Below are 18,959 nucleotides of genomic sequence, written 5' to 3' on the forward strand. Positions count from 1 at the left end.
AAAATAGTTTTTTTCAAGTTGAATCAACGCCAACAGTTTTACAGAGTTCTCCAGCTTCAAGCATCAAGTAATTTTCAAAATTTTAAAGAAAATATTTACTTTTATTCTCCATTTTTTTATCATCACTGCAAATAAGTGCAAGAATTCTCTGATGCCTCTAAAAGTCTTTCAGTTAACATTCTTACCGATTACCAGCATTTTGGTTTTGTGTATTCTTGTAACATCACAACAGCCAAGAACTGTTACACTATCTTCGGAATCCTTACATACACACACACACACACACACACACACACACATCTATATACATATACTCACACAAATACAGAAAGAGAAAGAGAGAGTGAGAGAGAGAGAAAGAGAGTAAGTGAGTGAGAGAGAGGTGGGAGAGAGGGCTGACGCTGTACCTGTTTCTTCCGTTCCAGCTGTTTCAAAATGGTGACACCTCCTTCTGTCATATGTTTCATGATTGGTTCATCAGCATCGACACTATTGTCACTTTCCACTCGGTACATGGCATTCATTAAATCTACACAAAATATAGAATATAAAATATAAAACAATGTCCCACTCTGAAATATAAAATGATGCTACTGAGAGATTTGAACCCTGATCAACACAACCCTTTCCCCATCCCACTTTTCCCAGAGACGAAAGCCTCACAATTAAATCTCTCTTACTTTCTCCAATTAAACATGCTGCCTGAACCGTTAGAACCCTCCCAGAACACCTTTGCAAATTTGCTATTTTATCATTTTTTTTTTTCTTCTGTGGTAGAGAAGTTTGCTTCCCAACCAAAGGGTTTCAGGTTCAGTCACTCTGCATGGCACTTTGGATAGGTGCCTTCCATAGTCCCAAGCCAATCAATGCTTTATGGTAGATGAGAATTGAGAGAAGCATATCTTACATACATACATATGTGTGTGTGTGTAAATTAAAAGAAATAATGATAATTAATTATGCATTGTCAATGAATAAGTAATGATTGAGTTGTGTCTAAGAAAGTTGCACTCACCATCAACACCTCCAGGCAAGTTAAACTCAGCAGACAGGGGTCGGTTACCAATATCATGTAGGATCTTACGTGATCTGGTGGTGATATCATCCAACAGCGGCATAGCAGGTGTGTAGTCACTTGCTGGGCTGTTATCTGTATCTGAGGAGAACTGATGTTGATGTAGGTCTCTGGAAGGCATTATATCCATGTCTGACCTGTTGATTTCTGGTAGAGTGACACTACCAGAGATTCCAGATGACGGTAAAGTGGGGGGCATTGATTGAATGATAACAGGACCAGAGTCACTGCGGTTCATCAGGTTTGGAGATGAAGGGTAAACCTGAGATTGTCCTAAGCCTGCATCGTAAGGTGGGTACGAACCATAAGTGGAGTAATCGTCATACAACTGGCGCCGAGCCAGCTCTTGTTTGTGAGCTAGATATTCGGTAGAGCTGTAGTTAGCTTGAGCTTGAGCGAGTTCCTGGGCTCGTTTAGCGTCCATACTATCGGATTTATGTATGTCGTGACTGCTCTGTACATAACGTTCTAATTGATAGGGTAGTTCGTCATCCAAAGGCTTAATGATGCCAGTCGGTACATGTCTGGGACTAGTGGAATAGGCATAACGTCTAGGGATATCATCATAGCTGTGTGCCACAGCTTGTCGAGCACGAGAAAGTCGAATAAGTTCGTGCTGCAAGCGTGCAGTCTCTTCAAGCTGTTTCTTTCTCTTCTCAATTTCATACTGTAATATCTGTCTTTTCTCCTCCTTAGTTCGCTTCTCTTCATCATCTGAGAAGTAGGTGGGTGTCCTCGAATGTCCAGCATAGCCTTCAGAAAGGAACGACTCTGATTGGCTGCTTGACAAAGGAGCGGAGGATGACAGGTACTGTGCACTGTCTGAAGAGTGAATTCGTTCAGTGGACTGGGCTCGACCAGTGTAAAACATTTTGGCGTAAGCTGAAGGCTTGATCTTCTTGTAGGCAGAGTTCAAAGCTTCTCCAGTCGGCTCGGATCGAGTGCTTTCTGTATCACTGAGTCCTGACTGGGAACTGTCGTCGGTGGAATACTTTGAGAACTTACCGTCATAAGTTTCACTAGCTTTAGCTTGGAAATCGGCTTCAATGTCTTTGTCTTCCTTGATAGGAGAAAACTTGGCTATCATTGGATCTGATGCCTGTCGCCGATGACGTGAACGTCTGGGGATGATTTGTGGAGAAGAACGCACTGCAGTAGATTTATCGAATGAAGATGACGTCACCAAGCCACGGCCATTTCTTGGAAGGGATCGAGACTTGTGACCATTTGGAAGAAATGAAGCAGCTTTAGAATCAGATTTTGATTCCAGTTTTAATTCTTCGATTTGTTGTTCGAGTGCGTGGATTTCCTCAAGTTCTTCTATCTTACGCCTCCGACTCTCCGTAACTTTTCGCAACTCATCTTGAAGTCTTCTTTTTAATGACTTCATTGCAGTACTGATCGGAATTCCGTAAATGCTGACCAATGAATCGATGATTTGGTCATTCTCGTCTTGTGAGAATTCCTCGTGCAACAGAGTTGAGCTGGCTCCATGCAGTTCCGACCGTTTTGAAGTCAACCTCTGATATTCAGAAAAGCTTGCAGATCTATACTGTCTGATATTGTCTTCGGGATTCATTATTTTCCTCTCACTGAACAAAATGTTTATCTCCTCAGCATCACTCCTTGGTGGGTGGTCAGGTAAGTAACCTTGTTTTGCATGAGATGAAGCGGCAATTTTACTGGTTGCACCACTTTCTGTTGGCTTCCCATTCCGAGTACTGCCACCTGGTGGAAGAAATAAACAACAAACAATAAATAATGTCTTAATATAAAAAAAAACAGATGAAAGAGAATATATAAAGCAGTGGTTCTCAACCATATGACCCTTAAGGGTCCAAATGATCTTTGGGGGTTGACATGACCCTTGAGGGTCCGTATGACACTTAGGGGTCATATACATGTGTGTGTATGTGTGTCTTTGTGTCAGTGTTTGTCCCCCATCACCACTTGACAACCATTGTTGGTGTGTTTATGTGTTTATGTCCCTGTAACTTAACAGTTCAGCAAAAGAGACCAATAAGATAAGTACTAGGCTTAAAAAAAAAAAGCCCTGGGTTCGATTGTTTGACTAAAACCTTTCAAGGCAATGCTCCAGCATGGCCTCAGTAAAATGGCTGAAACAAATAAATGAGTAAAAGAATAATATTTTTTTATACAATTCCTAAAAATGTTTCATTATAAAAATAGAATAGAATTGTTTAATCTTTAAATGGCTATGAGGGTCCAGTTGAGTAAAATAAGAATCCAAGGGGTCCATAGGGAAAAGGGGTCAAGAACCCCTGCCAGTGCCGCCTGGCTGGCTCCCGTGCCAGTGGCATGTAAAAAGTACCCACTACACTCTCAGAGTGGTCGGCATTAAGAAGGGCATATCCCAGCTGTAGAAACTTTGTTAGATCAGATTATTGGGGCCTGGTGCGGCCTTATAGCTTGCCAGTCCTCAGTCAAACCGTCCAACCCATGCTAGCATGAAAAGTGGACGTTAAACGACGATGATGATGATGAGCATAATGCATACCCCCTCAATCACCTTCTAACATCTACAACAGTGACAGTCTTACATGATGTGTTGTTGTTTAGCCCAAGGTCAGCCTTTATCCAGTTGACCTATGACGAAAGGACATTCAAACCATGACCACCCGTTGTGGAACACATATTCCACAGTGTGCCACCCTAGCCACCATACTCCGCTCCACACAGGCTAACACAGTGCACAGTGTGCCACCCTAGCCACCATACTCCGCTCCACACAGGCTAACACAGTGCACAGTGTGCCACCCTAGCCACCATACTCCGCTCCACACAGGCTAACACAGTGCACAGTGTGCCACCCTAGCCACCATACTCCGCTCCACACAGGCTAACACAGTGCACAGTGTGCCACCCTAGCCACCATACTCCGCTCCACACAGGCTAACACAGTGCACAGTGTGCCACCCTAGCCACCATACTCCGCTCCACACAGGCTAACACAGTGCACAGTGTGCCACCCTAGCCACCATACTCTGCTCCACACAGGCTAACACAGTGCACAGTGTGCCACCCTAGCCACCATACTCTGCTCCACACAGGCTAACACAGTGCACAGTGTGCCACCCTAGCCACCATACTCCGCTCCACACAGGCTAACACAGTGCACAGTGTGCCACCCTGCACACCGTGCCGCAGTCCAGTCTTTGTTTCATGTCATGACTGAATATTCTATAGTTTAATACACCTTACTCTGCTTCACATTACACAGGGAGTACGTAACAGGTCAACAAAGGTGTCACTATATGGTGGATCAAATTGCTAGAAACAGCAGTCAGATCTCCCTATAATCGAATATGATTATCTTAATGTATGTGATACCTGAATTCAGAAACAACAGCAACAACAACAACAACAATAATAATAATAAGAAGAAGAAGAAGAGTTTCTAATTTAAGCACAAGACCAGAAATTTTAAAGAGAAGCAGGTTAGTCAATTACATCAACTCCAGTACTTGTACAGGTACATGTGTATACACACACACATATAAATAGATAGATAGACAGATAGATAAACAGAGATAGATAGATACATAGATGAATAGTTAGATAGATAGATAGATAGATAGATAGATAGATAGATAGATAGATAGATAGATAGATAGATAGATACATACATACATAACATACATACATAAATAGCTAGCCAGATAGATAGATAGATTGATAGATAGATGGATAGACAGACAGACAGACAGGCAGGCAGGCAGACAGACAGACAAATAGACAGATAAATAGATAGATAGATAGATAGGTAGATAGATAGATAGATAGATGAAGAGATTTCTACAGATGAATGCTGGAGATGGAGTAAGAAGTGGTTTTTCTGCAAAATTAATTCACATGTCTGTTTTATCCACTTGGCCTCTGCTGCTAAACTAATTCTTACCAACTTATAGACTTCTTAACACTTCCTCTCCTCAAATATTAACTAGCCCCTGTCCTCCACCCCACCTCTTGGAGTAAGATAATGGTGAACATATGTATCACTGTTTATCCACACAAAACATCAAAGCAAGAATTTGGTTGGCCAAGAATCCCTCTCCTCTTGCTTTAACTTCAGGATTTTCATCATAAATTTTAGGAGAACACTTTCCAATTAAAAACTTTTATGTTTCCTCTGACCGGCATCAAACTTTTAAAAGAAGAACACATTAAAAAAATATAAAATAATAATTAAAAAGTTGACTAGCAGATGTTAACCGCAAAAAAACAAAGCAAAACTGTGTCTATTCTCTATTTGAAAAACATTCTGTGAGTCGTTAGCGATTCTGCGAGTATTCCTGACACACCAAGTTGATGTGCAGTGGCCGATTTTCTTTGAAGTGCCAGAATAGATGGAAAATTCCAAAATAAACATTGTTTTTTGTATTTATATAGAAATACCACAACATAATTTAATAATGTCTCATGGCCAAACCATTTCTCTTTACCTGCCAATTCTGGTATTGTTATTTACCTGGCAATTGCATTTAGATCGTTTCGTGTGGCTGAGTATACCTAGTCTGTTATGCTTGATGAGATTTAAGATATGGAGGTAACCAATGAAATATACAAGATTATGCCATACTTCAATTTGATCTTTGACCACACACCACTATGGAAAACCTACTACCACACACACACCACCACCACCACCACCATGCCCTGCCACTGCACTCTCACACCATACCACTGCAAAACACTACCACACCCACCACGACAAGTACCACCACTACACTATCCCATGCCACCACAGACTGATCCATACAGCATTATTACATCATACAAGAGAGAGAGAGAGAGAGTGTAGTAGAGTGTGTGTGTGTGTGTGTGTGTGTGAGTGTGTGTGTGTGTGTGTGTGTGTGTGTGTGTGTGTGTGTTCTACCTACCTACCTACCTACATCCATCCATGCATACATACACACACACATATGTATATGCATATATATATATTTCTGTATACATACATATATACACACATATATAAATGTGTGTATATATGTGTGTGTGTGTGTATATATATATATATATATATATACATACACATATATATTCATACATGTATATATGTATATATATACATATGTACATTCATACATATATATATATACACACACAGACGTATACATTTTTTTATATATATATATAAATTTATATATATACATATACACAAATATACATACATATATAAATGTATATATATGTACACACATGTATACATACATATATATATGAACATACATACATTTATATGTACACATGTACATACATACACACACATACATATACACATACATACATATACATACATATATGGTGTGTTGTTACATTCTAATAAATTTTGGTGAAGAATGCTCCAGAGGTAAAAAAAAAAAAATGCAACTCACATGTTGTATGCAGAGATTTCAAATCCTTAAGGTTCTTACAAAATTGATTTGTTGTTCCTCGTATTAACTAAGTAACTTGAGATGGTACAAATGAAACCTTAAAAACAAACTGACCGATTCTATGCTGCTGTGATTTATGGTGAGATGGAGGCTCATCTTGTGAGCTGGACTCTTCATCAGAGAAGTAATATACCCCAGCCCACCCCACTCCACCAGCACTTTAAGTTTAGTTTCTATTTTGTAATGTAATTCCTGCTGGCTCAAAACCACTATTTGTGAGCCAATTCTGGTGGCTAAACCAGCTGTTTGTCCAGTTGATCTTTGGGAGGGAGGGAGGGAGATGGACCGGACCATAAACTGAAAGTATTTGCTATGTCAATGGGTAATTCAGTTGGAGACCTCTCTGTATATTGTTAAGTTACACTATGGTCAGTTATGTGAAAAACAATTATTTATGTTGTTACACAGTGGTCAGTCAAGCGTGAGGCCAAAATGCATATTACTTTACATTGTGATCCGTTATGTGTGAGACCACACTATATGATATTACACTGTGGTCAGTTATATGTGAGACCATACTATATATTATGTTACATTGTGGTCAGTTACATGTGGCAGCACACTAATATATGATAGTACACAGTGGTCAGTCATGTATGAGATTACACTGTACATATATTACTGTCACACCATGGTCAGTGGTGTTGGGTCCATTTTAACATTATTTGTCATTTGATTAAATGCAGTCCACAGTAACTCCCTCATATGGTCAGCAGCTCACTTATGGTCAGTGGTCTTGTTATGGTTATAGTGCAGACTGATACTGTACTGAAGTTACATAATAAAGGTGAGATGGCTGAGAGGATAAGATATTGGTCTATGTACTCACAGCTCAGGAGTTCAAATCACAAGGTGTCTATAAATATATATTTTATCCGACATTACTGTAGTTCACCAAGCTGCCAGGAGTAATTAAGCAATCATTCAGAAATGTTGGGATTGATTTTTTTTCTATCCTCGCATCTGTTTATACAGCCATTACATCGGCATTAATCAGCTGCCTTTAAAAGTCTCATAAACCATTTCGACATCTTGTTTCACATAAACCTACTACAAACAGCTCCATGAAAAGAAATAAAAGTAAAAACAACAAACTGAGAAATGAAGAAATATAAATATATATATATGTATATGTATATACATATATATGTGTTACATACCCAGTTGCTATACATCCACTGCTTCAATAACTAAATTGTTCCGTTTCAAACAAAAACCCGATATTACTCAGTGACATCATATCATTAAATATTCGCAAAGACTGGCAAATGTCCAAGATATTAATTTCTCTCAGTTATTATTGCCATGACGACCAAACACAATGGACCAAAGACCAACAACAACAAAAATTGATAAATAAATAAATAAATAAAAAAATATATAATGTATTGAATTGATGTGAAAGCAAGAGTTGATCTTTCAGCTAACGGTTGTGGGTTATATTTTCCGAGCTGGGTCAATATATTTATGATCAATACTTGATGTCGTCTAACTTTAATATATTCTCGTGTCTGATTGTGAAGATGGGAGCATGTGACTCCAGGGTTTATTCCTACTGCAAACAAAACTTTTATGAACGTTTTGCCATGTCTGAGCCACAGGGACTTGGTTAATGAGGACACGGGTCTGAGCCCCCCACCAGACATGGTTGCGTGGTTAAGAAGTCTGCTTTGCAACCATATGACTCCAGGTTCAATTCCGCAGTGTGCATTCGGTTGACAAATATGTTGGAGATGGAATTTTACAAATACAAACTTGTTGTTACTGCTGTGTGTGTATGTGTGCGTGTGTGTGAATGAATCCATACATGTAGCTATGCATGTATCCATGTATGTATGCATCTAAGTAAACACTGGCATACGTATTTATGCTTTGAGTATACATACCTCTGACATCCATCCCTTTCACTGTTCGTTTTTCTCTCATCCCTTCACTCCCTCTCCTCCCACACATTGTCTCCATATTTTCTGATCCACCACCACATCACTATCCTCGTATTTCCCTCAACTACAACTGTTAGGACAAGCACACATGGCAAAACATACCTAGTACATTACTGGTACTTGCTTGGAAATAGGCAAGGACTGATGACAGGAGGGGTATCCAGCTGTAGAAAATCTGCCTCAACAAATTGTCTGACTCATGCAAGCAGGAAAAAGTGGGCTTTAAAACCATGATGACAAGAAGGAGGATTAAAGAAGAATATATTACTGGTACTTATGTCACTGAATTCATTGAAACAGGTGGTAAGAAAGACAAAATGCTATGAAAAAAATAACAGCCGTGGAAAGAGATAAATGAAATCGAATAAGAATAATTCATCTGTGACATTTCAACTGACCTTTTGAAGTAATTGGCCCCAATTTCTGTTTGTGACCAATGTTTGGGTTGCTACTGCGTCCATTTGGTTGTGCTGACATTGATGTATCCATACTTGTTAATTGGGTCACCGGAGTTGCATAAATACTCTCACGAATACTCTCATCTGCTCTGAGTGCAGGGTCAATGTTGGTGGTGGTGGGTTTCCCAGTCTTCAGTGTTGGAGCCTTACGACTTGGAGCTGGTGGTGTGTTGAATAGAGGACCCTTCTTAGTGCCAAGGGCCCTCGGTGCAGTTACTGGTTCTTCATCTGCTGGGATGGCAGGAAGTTTCCTTCGGATTTTCTTGTTGCCATCTTTGGCCTTCTGTGAGTCAGGCTGAGAGGGAGGAAAGAAGCAATAGTAAAGGTGAACGAGAGAAGAATGTGAGAGTCTGAGAGAGAGAGAGAGAGAGAGAGAAAGAGAGTGACAGACGTGCACTCACACATATGTGTGTGTGTATATATATAAAGATATATGTATATATACATCATCATCATCATCATCATCGTTTAACGTCCGCTTTCCATGCTAGCATGGGTTGGACGATTTGATATATATATATATATATATATATATATATATATACATACACATATATGTACATGTACGTATATGTACATATACATATATATATGTATATGTGTGTGTGTGTGTGTGTGTGTGTGTGTGTATATATATATATATATATATATATATATATATATATATATATATATATATAGAGAGAGAGAGAGAGAGAGAGAGAGAGAGATGTATGTGTATGGAAAGAGAGATCATTTACAGAGTTTTTTTTTTTAATAAGATGAGATCAGAAAATATTTTGTCTTTCCAGAAAGAAGGTTCTTAGAACAATATTTCTTACCAAGTAGGAGTTGAACTACAAACTTTTAAAACTTCCATTTCTAAACTGACTTATTATTATCTGCTCTAGGTCACTGATGAACAAGAATAATTTTAATCTTAGTTTTGAAATAAAAATTCTTAATTTAAATGCAGTCTGATCCAGCAACTAAGACACCTGAAGATGATTAGATATCAAACTGAAGGTGATTGGAGATGGAACTGAAAATGATTAGGGTTTCTGTAGCAGGAACATTTAGCAATTGAATCCAGATGATTATATCTAGTGTGAAAAAAATAACCCAAGAATATGATTGCGATTTCTTGAATCTCATCATCGGTGCACTTTTTCCTGAGCAAGACTACCACAAAATATTCAGTGCATTTTAGCCACTACCACCAGATGGCAGAAATCAGACCAGGCAGAGAAAATGGCAGTCAGCAGAGAGTAGCAGAACCAGAGTATTGTCTCAGCACAATAACAATGGACGAACAGTGACAGCAACACTCAGTGATCAGCTAACATCAAGAAACTCGCGACAGTTACTACTAACGTACATAAACCAAGAACAATCAGCTTTGAAATATCTTGGTGCTTGTTGATATTTGTAATAACAACACTTTTTTGTTTACAATAAAAATAAATATCTTTTTATCAAAAAATCTCAAATAGATTTCCGTGTTCTTTATTGTAACAGATCAAACAGAAGTTGACTTATTGACACAGTTCATTCCTCACACTTGAAATTATGTCTTCTTCATGTTTCAAGATTAAAAAGAAAACCATTTCCTGTTTTGTTTTTTTTCACTTGAAACAAACTAATGAGAGGTCAAAGAGTATCTCAAGAAAATTAATAAATGTTTAACAAAAAGGTAAATGGCAGAAACTAATTCAAAGATCCAATCTTTGCCAACAGAAATGTGCTAACAACAACAATAGTAACATTTCCTCATCATCGTCATCATCATCATCATCGTCAATTTACGTCTATTTTCCATGCTGGTTTGACAAGAACAGGAAAATCAGAAGACTACACCAAGCTCCACTGTCTGTTTTGGCATGGTTTCTATGGCTGGATGGCCCTCCCTAATGCCAGCCACTCCAAGTGTGTAATGGGTGCTTTTCATGTGGCACCAACAGTAATGAGGGTTGCCAAATAACTTGTAGGACAAGACCCCCACAACTGGAGGGGAGTAATACTGAGGGGACAGAAAGGAGTCTTACATTAGAAGAGAGACATGGCTTCCTCAGATGGAGAAGAGCGACAATGGAATGATGGTGAAGATATGACAGAGAGGGGGCAGGGGCCGTACACCCAAGTTACAGGGTGGTGCATATAATGAAATGGATCTGAGATTGATGAGGGTGAGTTCATAAGATTTCAGGAGGAGAGTGGGAGCTAGAGGTGGGAGGAAGGGATTTAACAAGGGCATATTGTGTGCAAATAGGTGGAGGGGAAAATTCTTCCTACTTTGGGAAGAGACCTGAAATTTTAGGAACGGAGACCAGTGGATTATGTTGTCACCAAAACTCAACTGGTGCTTATTTTACCGACTTCAAAATATGAAAAGCAAAGTAGACCTCAGAGGAATTGGAACTCAGGATGTAAAGCTGGAAAAAATGCTGCTAAGCATCTGCTATGCTAATGATTCAACCATTTGCTACCTCAATGGTTTCTAAAATAGGCACAAGGCCTGAAATTGGTTGGTTGGTTGGTGGCGGGGTGGGGTGGGAGTAATCGAGGAAATCAACCTCAGTACTTGACTGGGACTTTATTTCATTGATCCTGAAGAACTTATTGCAAAAACTTAACTTACCACAGTTGTTCTGGGAGCAGAGACAGGTCGGAGTTTCTTCGGATCAGTAGCTGGCTGGGAACTTATCAGTTTGACAGTTCTTGTTGTTGCAGTACTCCCTTTAGGAGATGATGGGGACAAAGCTTTTGGCGGAGATGTATCAGAATCTGGTGGGGTCCCCGGAGAAGGGTAAGCGTCAAGCTCATGATCAGGAGAGGAAGAGGGAGAGACAGATGTACTGTCAGAGTATTCGCGTTTCAGAACAGACACAGAAGGCTCTGGGGGTGTTACAGGAGAGTCCAATACTTTTAACTGGGAGGGGGAATAAGACTGCTCCCCATGCTTCTGTTGGGACCTCAGTTTCGGTTTTATATCTTTCGCCTTCTTCTTTTCAGGCTCTGCTTTCATAGGGTGTGCTTTTGCTGGTTTAGGTTCAACAGCAGGACTTGGTGGTTTGGGTTCAGTAGCAGCAGTAGTTGTAGTCCTAATAGTAGTAGTAGTAGTAGTAGTAGTAGTAGTAGTAGTGGTAGTAGTTGTGGTAGTAGTAGAAGCAGCTGCTGCTGCAGTAGTGGTGGTGGTAGTAGTGACAGGTACTGCAACAGCAGTGGCAGCAGCCACAACAGTAGGTGCTGGCTTGGGTTTGATCTCCGGAGGTGCTTGAGCAGCCGTTTTCACTTCAAATGCTTCGGTTAACAGCTTGACAGACTTGCTACCGGCTGGAGGGGGAGGCAATGGCCTCGTGGGCTGCCCTGGAACGACGTTTACAGGAGCAGTTCGTGTGGTGGCTGTCGTCGACACGCAAGTCGACGGTGTACGTGCTGGTTTAGGAGGTTTCGGTGGTTTTTGAGTGGCCAAGATTTCGGGTGTTGGCTCGGGTAACTTCCGCCGAACACGAGGCGGTGGTTCCGGCTTGTTATCAGTTGGTGCCGGTTTACCAGGAGGTTTCACCTCTGCTGCTTTACCTGCAGGCATGTTTTTGGCTGCTACTGTTGGTTTTGGGGCAATAGCTGGCTTCATTGGTTTCGTGGTTGCTGACCGATCACCTTGTTCTGCTCTCGACACACTGCAGCTGGAGGCAGCACTTGTGACAACAGTAGCAGACATGGCTAAGGACGTTGCAGTAACAACTGATGTGGATGCCTGTAAAGATGGTAATGTCTTTGACGTGACATTAGACTGAGCCAAGTTCCATGCAGTCATTAATTCAGATTCCTCGCCACCAGAATCCATAAGCTCTGACAAAGATGACGTAGATATGGTTGGCCGCATCCCTCTCGAGGGTAATGGATGAATAATCCGATCGTTTTCTTCCTCTGATACAGAAACAGTTGTCATAGTAACAGGGGATGTTGTCACTGACGTTGAGATAGGTGCCATTGTGTACGTGGCTGAGGGTGGTCTTGCAATGGGAAGGGTTGTGACAACGTCACTCGTCCCCGATCTCGGGTTTGAGGCAGAACTTGTGGTTGTTATAATATTTTCCTTATCACCATTCGATCTCAGAATTGGATAAGTTAATATATCAATATTTCGATTGATTTTTTGGAAATCACTCAACATGTCGCTAATTCGTTCAATCTTCTTCTCATCTGGAATCTTTCCTTCGCATATTTTACTGATATCTTCGAAGTTCATGTACCGTTTTAAGCAAGGAATTTCATAGTTGTCTAAGTTTTTCTTTTCTGGACTGGAATTTTCTCCATCCTCCTCTTCTGACTCAGAAGCAGCATCCGATTCTCTTTTACGAAGAACTTCCCGCTGCTGCGCCAACATTTCTTGCTGCTCTGCCTCCTCGACCGAAGGTGAGACATCAATGATTGGTGACAGATCAATAACTGGAGACCAATCAGATGACGGTGGCCTTTGTTTTTGCCTCTTAGTACCTTGGTAATCAATGGATTTGGTTGAAGGGTCTGCTAGTTCTACGTCTCCCTCTTCTGACTGGGAACCATCGTAGTAATTGGGAGATATAGGGGACGTACTGTCAGTGCTCGTAATCGATTCAGGGGATATGCTGTCAGGTCCTTCTATTGTAGATGTTGGGAGGTTAGTAGGGGATGCACTAAGGGACGTTAAGCTAGCTGTGTTGCTGGCAATGGTCGCCGCATAAGTTGCTAAATCAATGACTTCGGTGTCCATACCTAAGGCAAATGGCTTTTGGTCTTTTGTATTGTTATCACGATGATGTGGTATGGACAATACTGAAGATGGTGTTGACTTTCTGGAACTATCAGAGCTAGAGCTTTCTTTCTGTGTGCTCTGGCCACATACAGCACCAAATGCTTTCTTCAGTTCTTCAGGAGTAAGTGGAGATCTTGAAGGTGAAATCTCACTTTGATGGTTGCTGTCGTATAAGTCTTCAGTAGATAGATGGCGCTTTGTTGGAGATGTGTCGACATATGAAAACTGGAATTTTTTATCTTTTGGTGATAAAGGGGAAATATGTCCGCGTTTCTTAGCCGGATATGAATCCCTTCTACGTGGGGAAAAGGGGGGACTGTCAAGACCTTCTCGCCAGCTCGGACTTCTGGGTGGACTGGGACTGCGGACAGCTTTTCCATCACTCAAAAAGTCCATAGACTGCTGATGTTGTTGTTCTTGCACCAGTTGACCTTTCACAGACTCGGCATGGTATGCTATACCATCCGATCCCCTCCCCTCTTTCAGACTGCCGTCTGAATCACTTTTGTTATTGCTGTTGCTCTTTTCAGAAGACTTTTCACTGGCAGACACATGCTTCACATGTTCTAACTGAGCTAATTTGTAGCTCTTCTCATCCACCTCATCATCAGAAGATGTCACACTAAGAGAACGGCTAATATTGAGAAATCTCGGTCGGTGTTTTCTACGGAGAGGTTTACCGCTAATGATTCCTTCCCTATCGTAGTCCTCATCCTCTTCATCTTCAGCACTACTTCCGTCTGGACTGGTCACTTCAGAGTGGTATTTACTCATTGTCATTTCTTCCCAGTCGACTTCGGACACAGGATCGGAACATTCTGAGTCACTTCTGGACCTCGTAGATGTCGCACCTTAAAAAGGAACAGGCTTGTTCTAGAATGAGGTCATCATTGCAATCGTACAGTGAACATTTCAAGTTAAATGTACAGTAAACAATTCACATCTAACACAACAAACATTTCTTTATAAACATACAGTAAAAGATTTCACATTAAATGTACTACAAATATTTCACATTTGACATACAGTAAGCAATTCACACTCAACATAAATCATGGTAAACATCCAGCCTACAATAAACATTTCGGATTCAAAATACACTGGACATTCAATATAAACGCCTGACATTTCTCACTCAACCTAACCGTACACAAAAGACCAGCTGTTCTCAACCGGGGACCATATGACCCTTGCAGGTCACACTTCTACAATACACAAAATATTTTAACAATAGTTTTTATGCATTTCCTAAGGTGCATGGCTCAGTGGTTAGAGCATCAGGCCCACAATCATGAGGTAGTGAGTTCAATTCCTGAACCGAGCTGTGTTGTGTCCTTGAGCAAGACACTTTACTTCATGTTGTTCCAGTTCACTCAGCTGTAGAAATGAGTTGCAGAGTCTGAATATTTTTTTATCATACCTATCACGCTTAATATGATAGGAATTGTTTCCGTCTTTAGGCTCCACATTCAAGTTGCTATTATTATTATTATCATCATCATCATCATCATCATCATTATGATTTATGATTATTATTATGATTATTATTATTATTATTATTATTATTATTATATGCCAGTATTACAGTTATATAATCTCTTAAGTAGTTAATCCTGTCAGCTGAGTTTACATGAAAGCATACAACACAGAAGTCTATGCACCAAGGAGTGAACCTGAAGGTATGAGTTCAAGACTCAGTGAATGCAGTCCTCATTCTTTGCTTTCTATATGTTTTACTTTTATTATAATAAGTTATTTATGTTAATGTCATCCACACTTGATTAATACACAAACACACAGATTTGGGGGGAGGGGGGCATGTCAATTACATTGACCCCAGCGTACAACTGGTACTTGTTTTATCAACTCCGAAAGGCTGGAAGGCAAAGCTGACCACAGCAGAATTTGAACTCACAACATAAAAATGGAGGAAATGCTGTTATGAATTTTGTCTGACGAGGTTAACAATGCTAACGATGCTAATGATGTTGCTTGGTTCTTTGCCTATAAAAAAAGGCATTAAAAGAAAAAAAAAGACAACAACAGCAACAACAGAAATAATATAAAATATAACATCTTCTATGGCTTTTCACTTAAATATATTCAGCAACAATAACAACAATAACAACAACAACAACAACAACAACAGCAGCAGCAGCAGCAGCAATAATAACAGCAAACTGGTATCAAATAGAAAATGGAAAATTTAAAGCCAACGGAATAAACCAAGCTAAACTACAAAACAGCTTTCATGTATGTACGAATGGCTGCAGCAACAGTAACAACAACAACAGTAGTAGTAGTAGTAGTAGTAGTAGTAATGAAGGGGCGTGTTCTTAAGCAGCAACATATGTTGGTGTATGAGTGAGTGTGTGTGTGTGTGTGCAAGTAGTTAGAATAACATTAACGACAATAACAACAACAAAAACAACAATAAAAATGTTAAATAATAATAATAATAATACTAATAATGATAATATAGTTAAGTAGTTAAAAAAAAGAAGCAATATTCACCACAAGGTCCAACCATAGATAGCAGTACACCTGTTGATGTGGAGGCAAAAGAGAGAAAGAGAGAGAGAGAGTGATACATCAGTGAGTGTGAGATGCAGTGGCAAGCATTCACATGCAAACAACTGGCAGAAAAAGTGAAAAAAAAAACATAACAGAAAAAAGAAAACATACACACACATATATATATTATATATATATAAAATACATATACATACATATATACATACATATACATATACATATATATATGTATATGTATATCTATATATGTGTGTGTGTATGTGTATGTGCATGTATAGAGATATATATATATATTCATGTAAATATATATATATATATATATATATATATATATATATATATAAATATATGTATATATATGTGTGTATATATATATGTATATATATGTGTGTGTGTGTGCATGTATGTATATATATGTGTGTGTATATATATGTATATATATATATATATATATATATATATATATATATATATATATACATATACATATGTATATAAATATTATGTATGTATGCGTTTGACTGTATATATATATACACAATGCATGAACACACCTTTAGATGCAAGTTTGATGATGTGCTGATCCAATTTAATCAGTTGCAAACATGACGTGACTTTCCACATGAAATCATTCACGTGCAAATGGTGTAAAGACTGAGTGGCACCGAAACAATTGTAACCAATAATATACATGTGCTAAATTCATTCTCCATCTTCAGAAATGAGTTATATACATATACATATGCAAATACACACACACACACAAACACACAAAATGTTATATTGCAGACAAAGTGATGTTTGTGATATAACTTTGTTTTTATTAATGATTTTTCATATTTCTTCTTTATATGATAATAACACTACTATCACCACTTCATTCTGGAGATGGGACTGAGAAATTCCTGAAATATTAACAGACTTAGAAATGATGTTATAAATTTGAATTAAGCATTAAGGATTAAAACAACAGGGAAAGGTATGTAGTCATTCATAATATAATGGGTTTAACTCAAACACGCCATATCTTCAATATAACATATATACAAAGACATATATATATATAAACATACATACACACATATGTATATATTTACACACACATACACCCATACAAGAACACTATTGACTTCCCAGCAACTGCTGATCTGGTTCCTCTTTTAATCCAGACAGAATAATGTGAAAACAGTTGAATTTCCCCAGCAATCATTAACTTTTTTCTTTCCCCATAAATCCTTCTTGACACACATTTATTTATTCACTTGTAACAACACCAGAAAGTGGAAACACTCTGCCTAACCATAATAATATAAAGATGCAAATATTTACAACTAAATCTAATACAATGCGTTGAACCCCTAAGGATTCTCTCTTTATAAAGGGCCAGTTAATAGATATCTTATCTTCACTGCAGAGAATACAGTATCCCAGCATGGGAGAGTGAAAAGTAAATATATTCCTTTCACAGTTATCATTCAAGAGATGGTTTGGATGAGGGTAGGGGTCTTATAGTAAGCAGGTTAGCGTCTAACATGAGACTTTGTTTTAAATATTTGGATCTCAATAGTGGAAGAGTTAGAAGAAAGATTCCAAACATATAACGTTTCTAGTGACTAAAGAATGGTGTGTCGTGAAGGTTTAGTAGTGAAACGTTATTAAGAAATCGGTAACAGTCTTTGAGGATTGCAATTATAAGTTTCAAAATGAAATGGATAATCTGGTATGAATCTGGTACCACTGGAACCAAGGATGCTGAAAAATTGGTAGGGTATCTGTTCACACACACACACACACACACACACACTGACCAAAACCTTGTGAGTGGATTTGGTAGACAGAAAGTGAAAGAAGCCTGTCGTATATATATATATATATATATATATATATATATATATATATATGTAAGAATGTATGTATGTATGTATGTGTGTATGTATGTGTTTGTGTGTCTGTGTTTATCCCTTCACCATTGCTTGACAACTGATGCTGGTGTGTTTACGTCCCCATAGCCTAGCGGTTCGGCAAAACAGACCGATAAAATAGGTACTAGGCTTACAAAGAATAAGTCCTGGATCCGATTTGCTCAACTAAAGGTGGTGCTCCAGCATGGCCACAGTCAAATGACTGATAACAAGTAAAAGAATTAAAGAACATATATATATAACTGGACAAACATTGAGACACTTCACTTCAAATCTGAGTCGCAGGTCATAATAATCCTTTCTCACCCCAGCACACACATCTTCCGTCCTTCTTTGTTCCAGGTGTGACCTCACCTGCTTTCTTTATTACTTATGTTTCCATGTTTGTAATTGGATTAAGAAATTTCATGTAAGTTATTTGTGGTGTCCCTGATTTTCTGCAGCCAGGTGGGTCACCCAGTTTGTTCAAGAGCCTACAGCAATCAGTGACCTTAATCAAGAAATCAACAGCACATATCATTTATCGTTTCGCCAGAACACAACAAACAAACGGCAAACACTGTCTATTCCCAACGAACGAGATCCAGTATAGTGAATTGTAGGTGGGTTAAGCGACGAATGACAAATTACCTTTCATTAAATTAATTTACAACATCCATAACAATAACAACAATATCTACATTTCATAATATGACATTCTTCAAATCCTTCAACCTATATCTCAGAACACTCCTCCTCCTCCCATGTATTGTAAATCAGTATTTTATAAATTTCACCTTAATTACAATAA

The 18,959-nt window shown here is 38.9% G+C and overlaps 1 protein-coding gene across 21 annotated transcripts in view; it reads right to left on the reverse strand.

The window, feature by feature from the left end:
• Positions 1–18,959, reverse strand: part of LOC106871305 (uncharacterized) — a 193,210-nt gene that overhangs the window by 66,205 nt on the left and 108,046 nt on the right. For 15 of the 21 annotated variants that reach the window (XM_089363551.1, XM_089363565.1, XM_089363564.1 and 12 more), the window contains 5 exons: positions 16,227–16,256; positions 11,553–14,563; positions 8,876–9,230; positions 1,016–2,803; positions 408–529 (listed from right to left, as the gene is read on the reverse strand). In XM_089363551.1, coding sequence (XP_089219677.1) covers positions 408–529; positions 1,016–2,803; positions 8,876–9,230; positions 11,553–14,563; positions 16,227–16,256 — 5,306 coding nt within the window. The remainder of the gene's footprint in view (positions 1–407; positions 530–1,015; positions 2,804–8,875; positions 9,231–11,552; positions 14,564–16,226; positions 16,257–18,959) is intronic. The other 6 variants (XM_089363566.1, XM_089363561.1, XM_089363568.1 and 3 more) reach the window with 1 other exon arrangement.

Source organism: Octopus bimaculoides, chromosome 15 (assembly GCF_046866305.1).
Source record: "Octopus bimaculoides isolate indiv1 chromosome 15, ASM4686630v1, whole genome shotgun sequence".
Classification (NCBI taxonomy): Eukaryota; Metazoa; Mollusca; class Cephalopoda; order Octopoda; family Octopodidae; genus Octopus; species Octopus bimaculoides.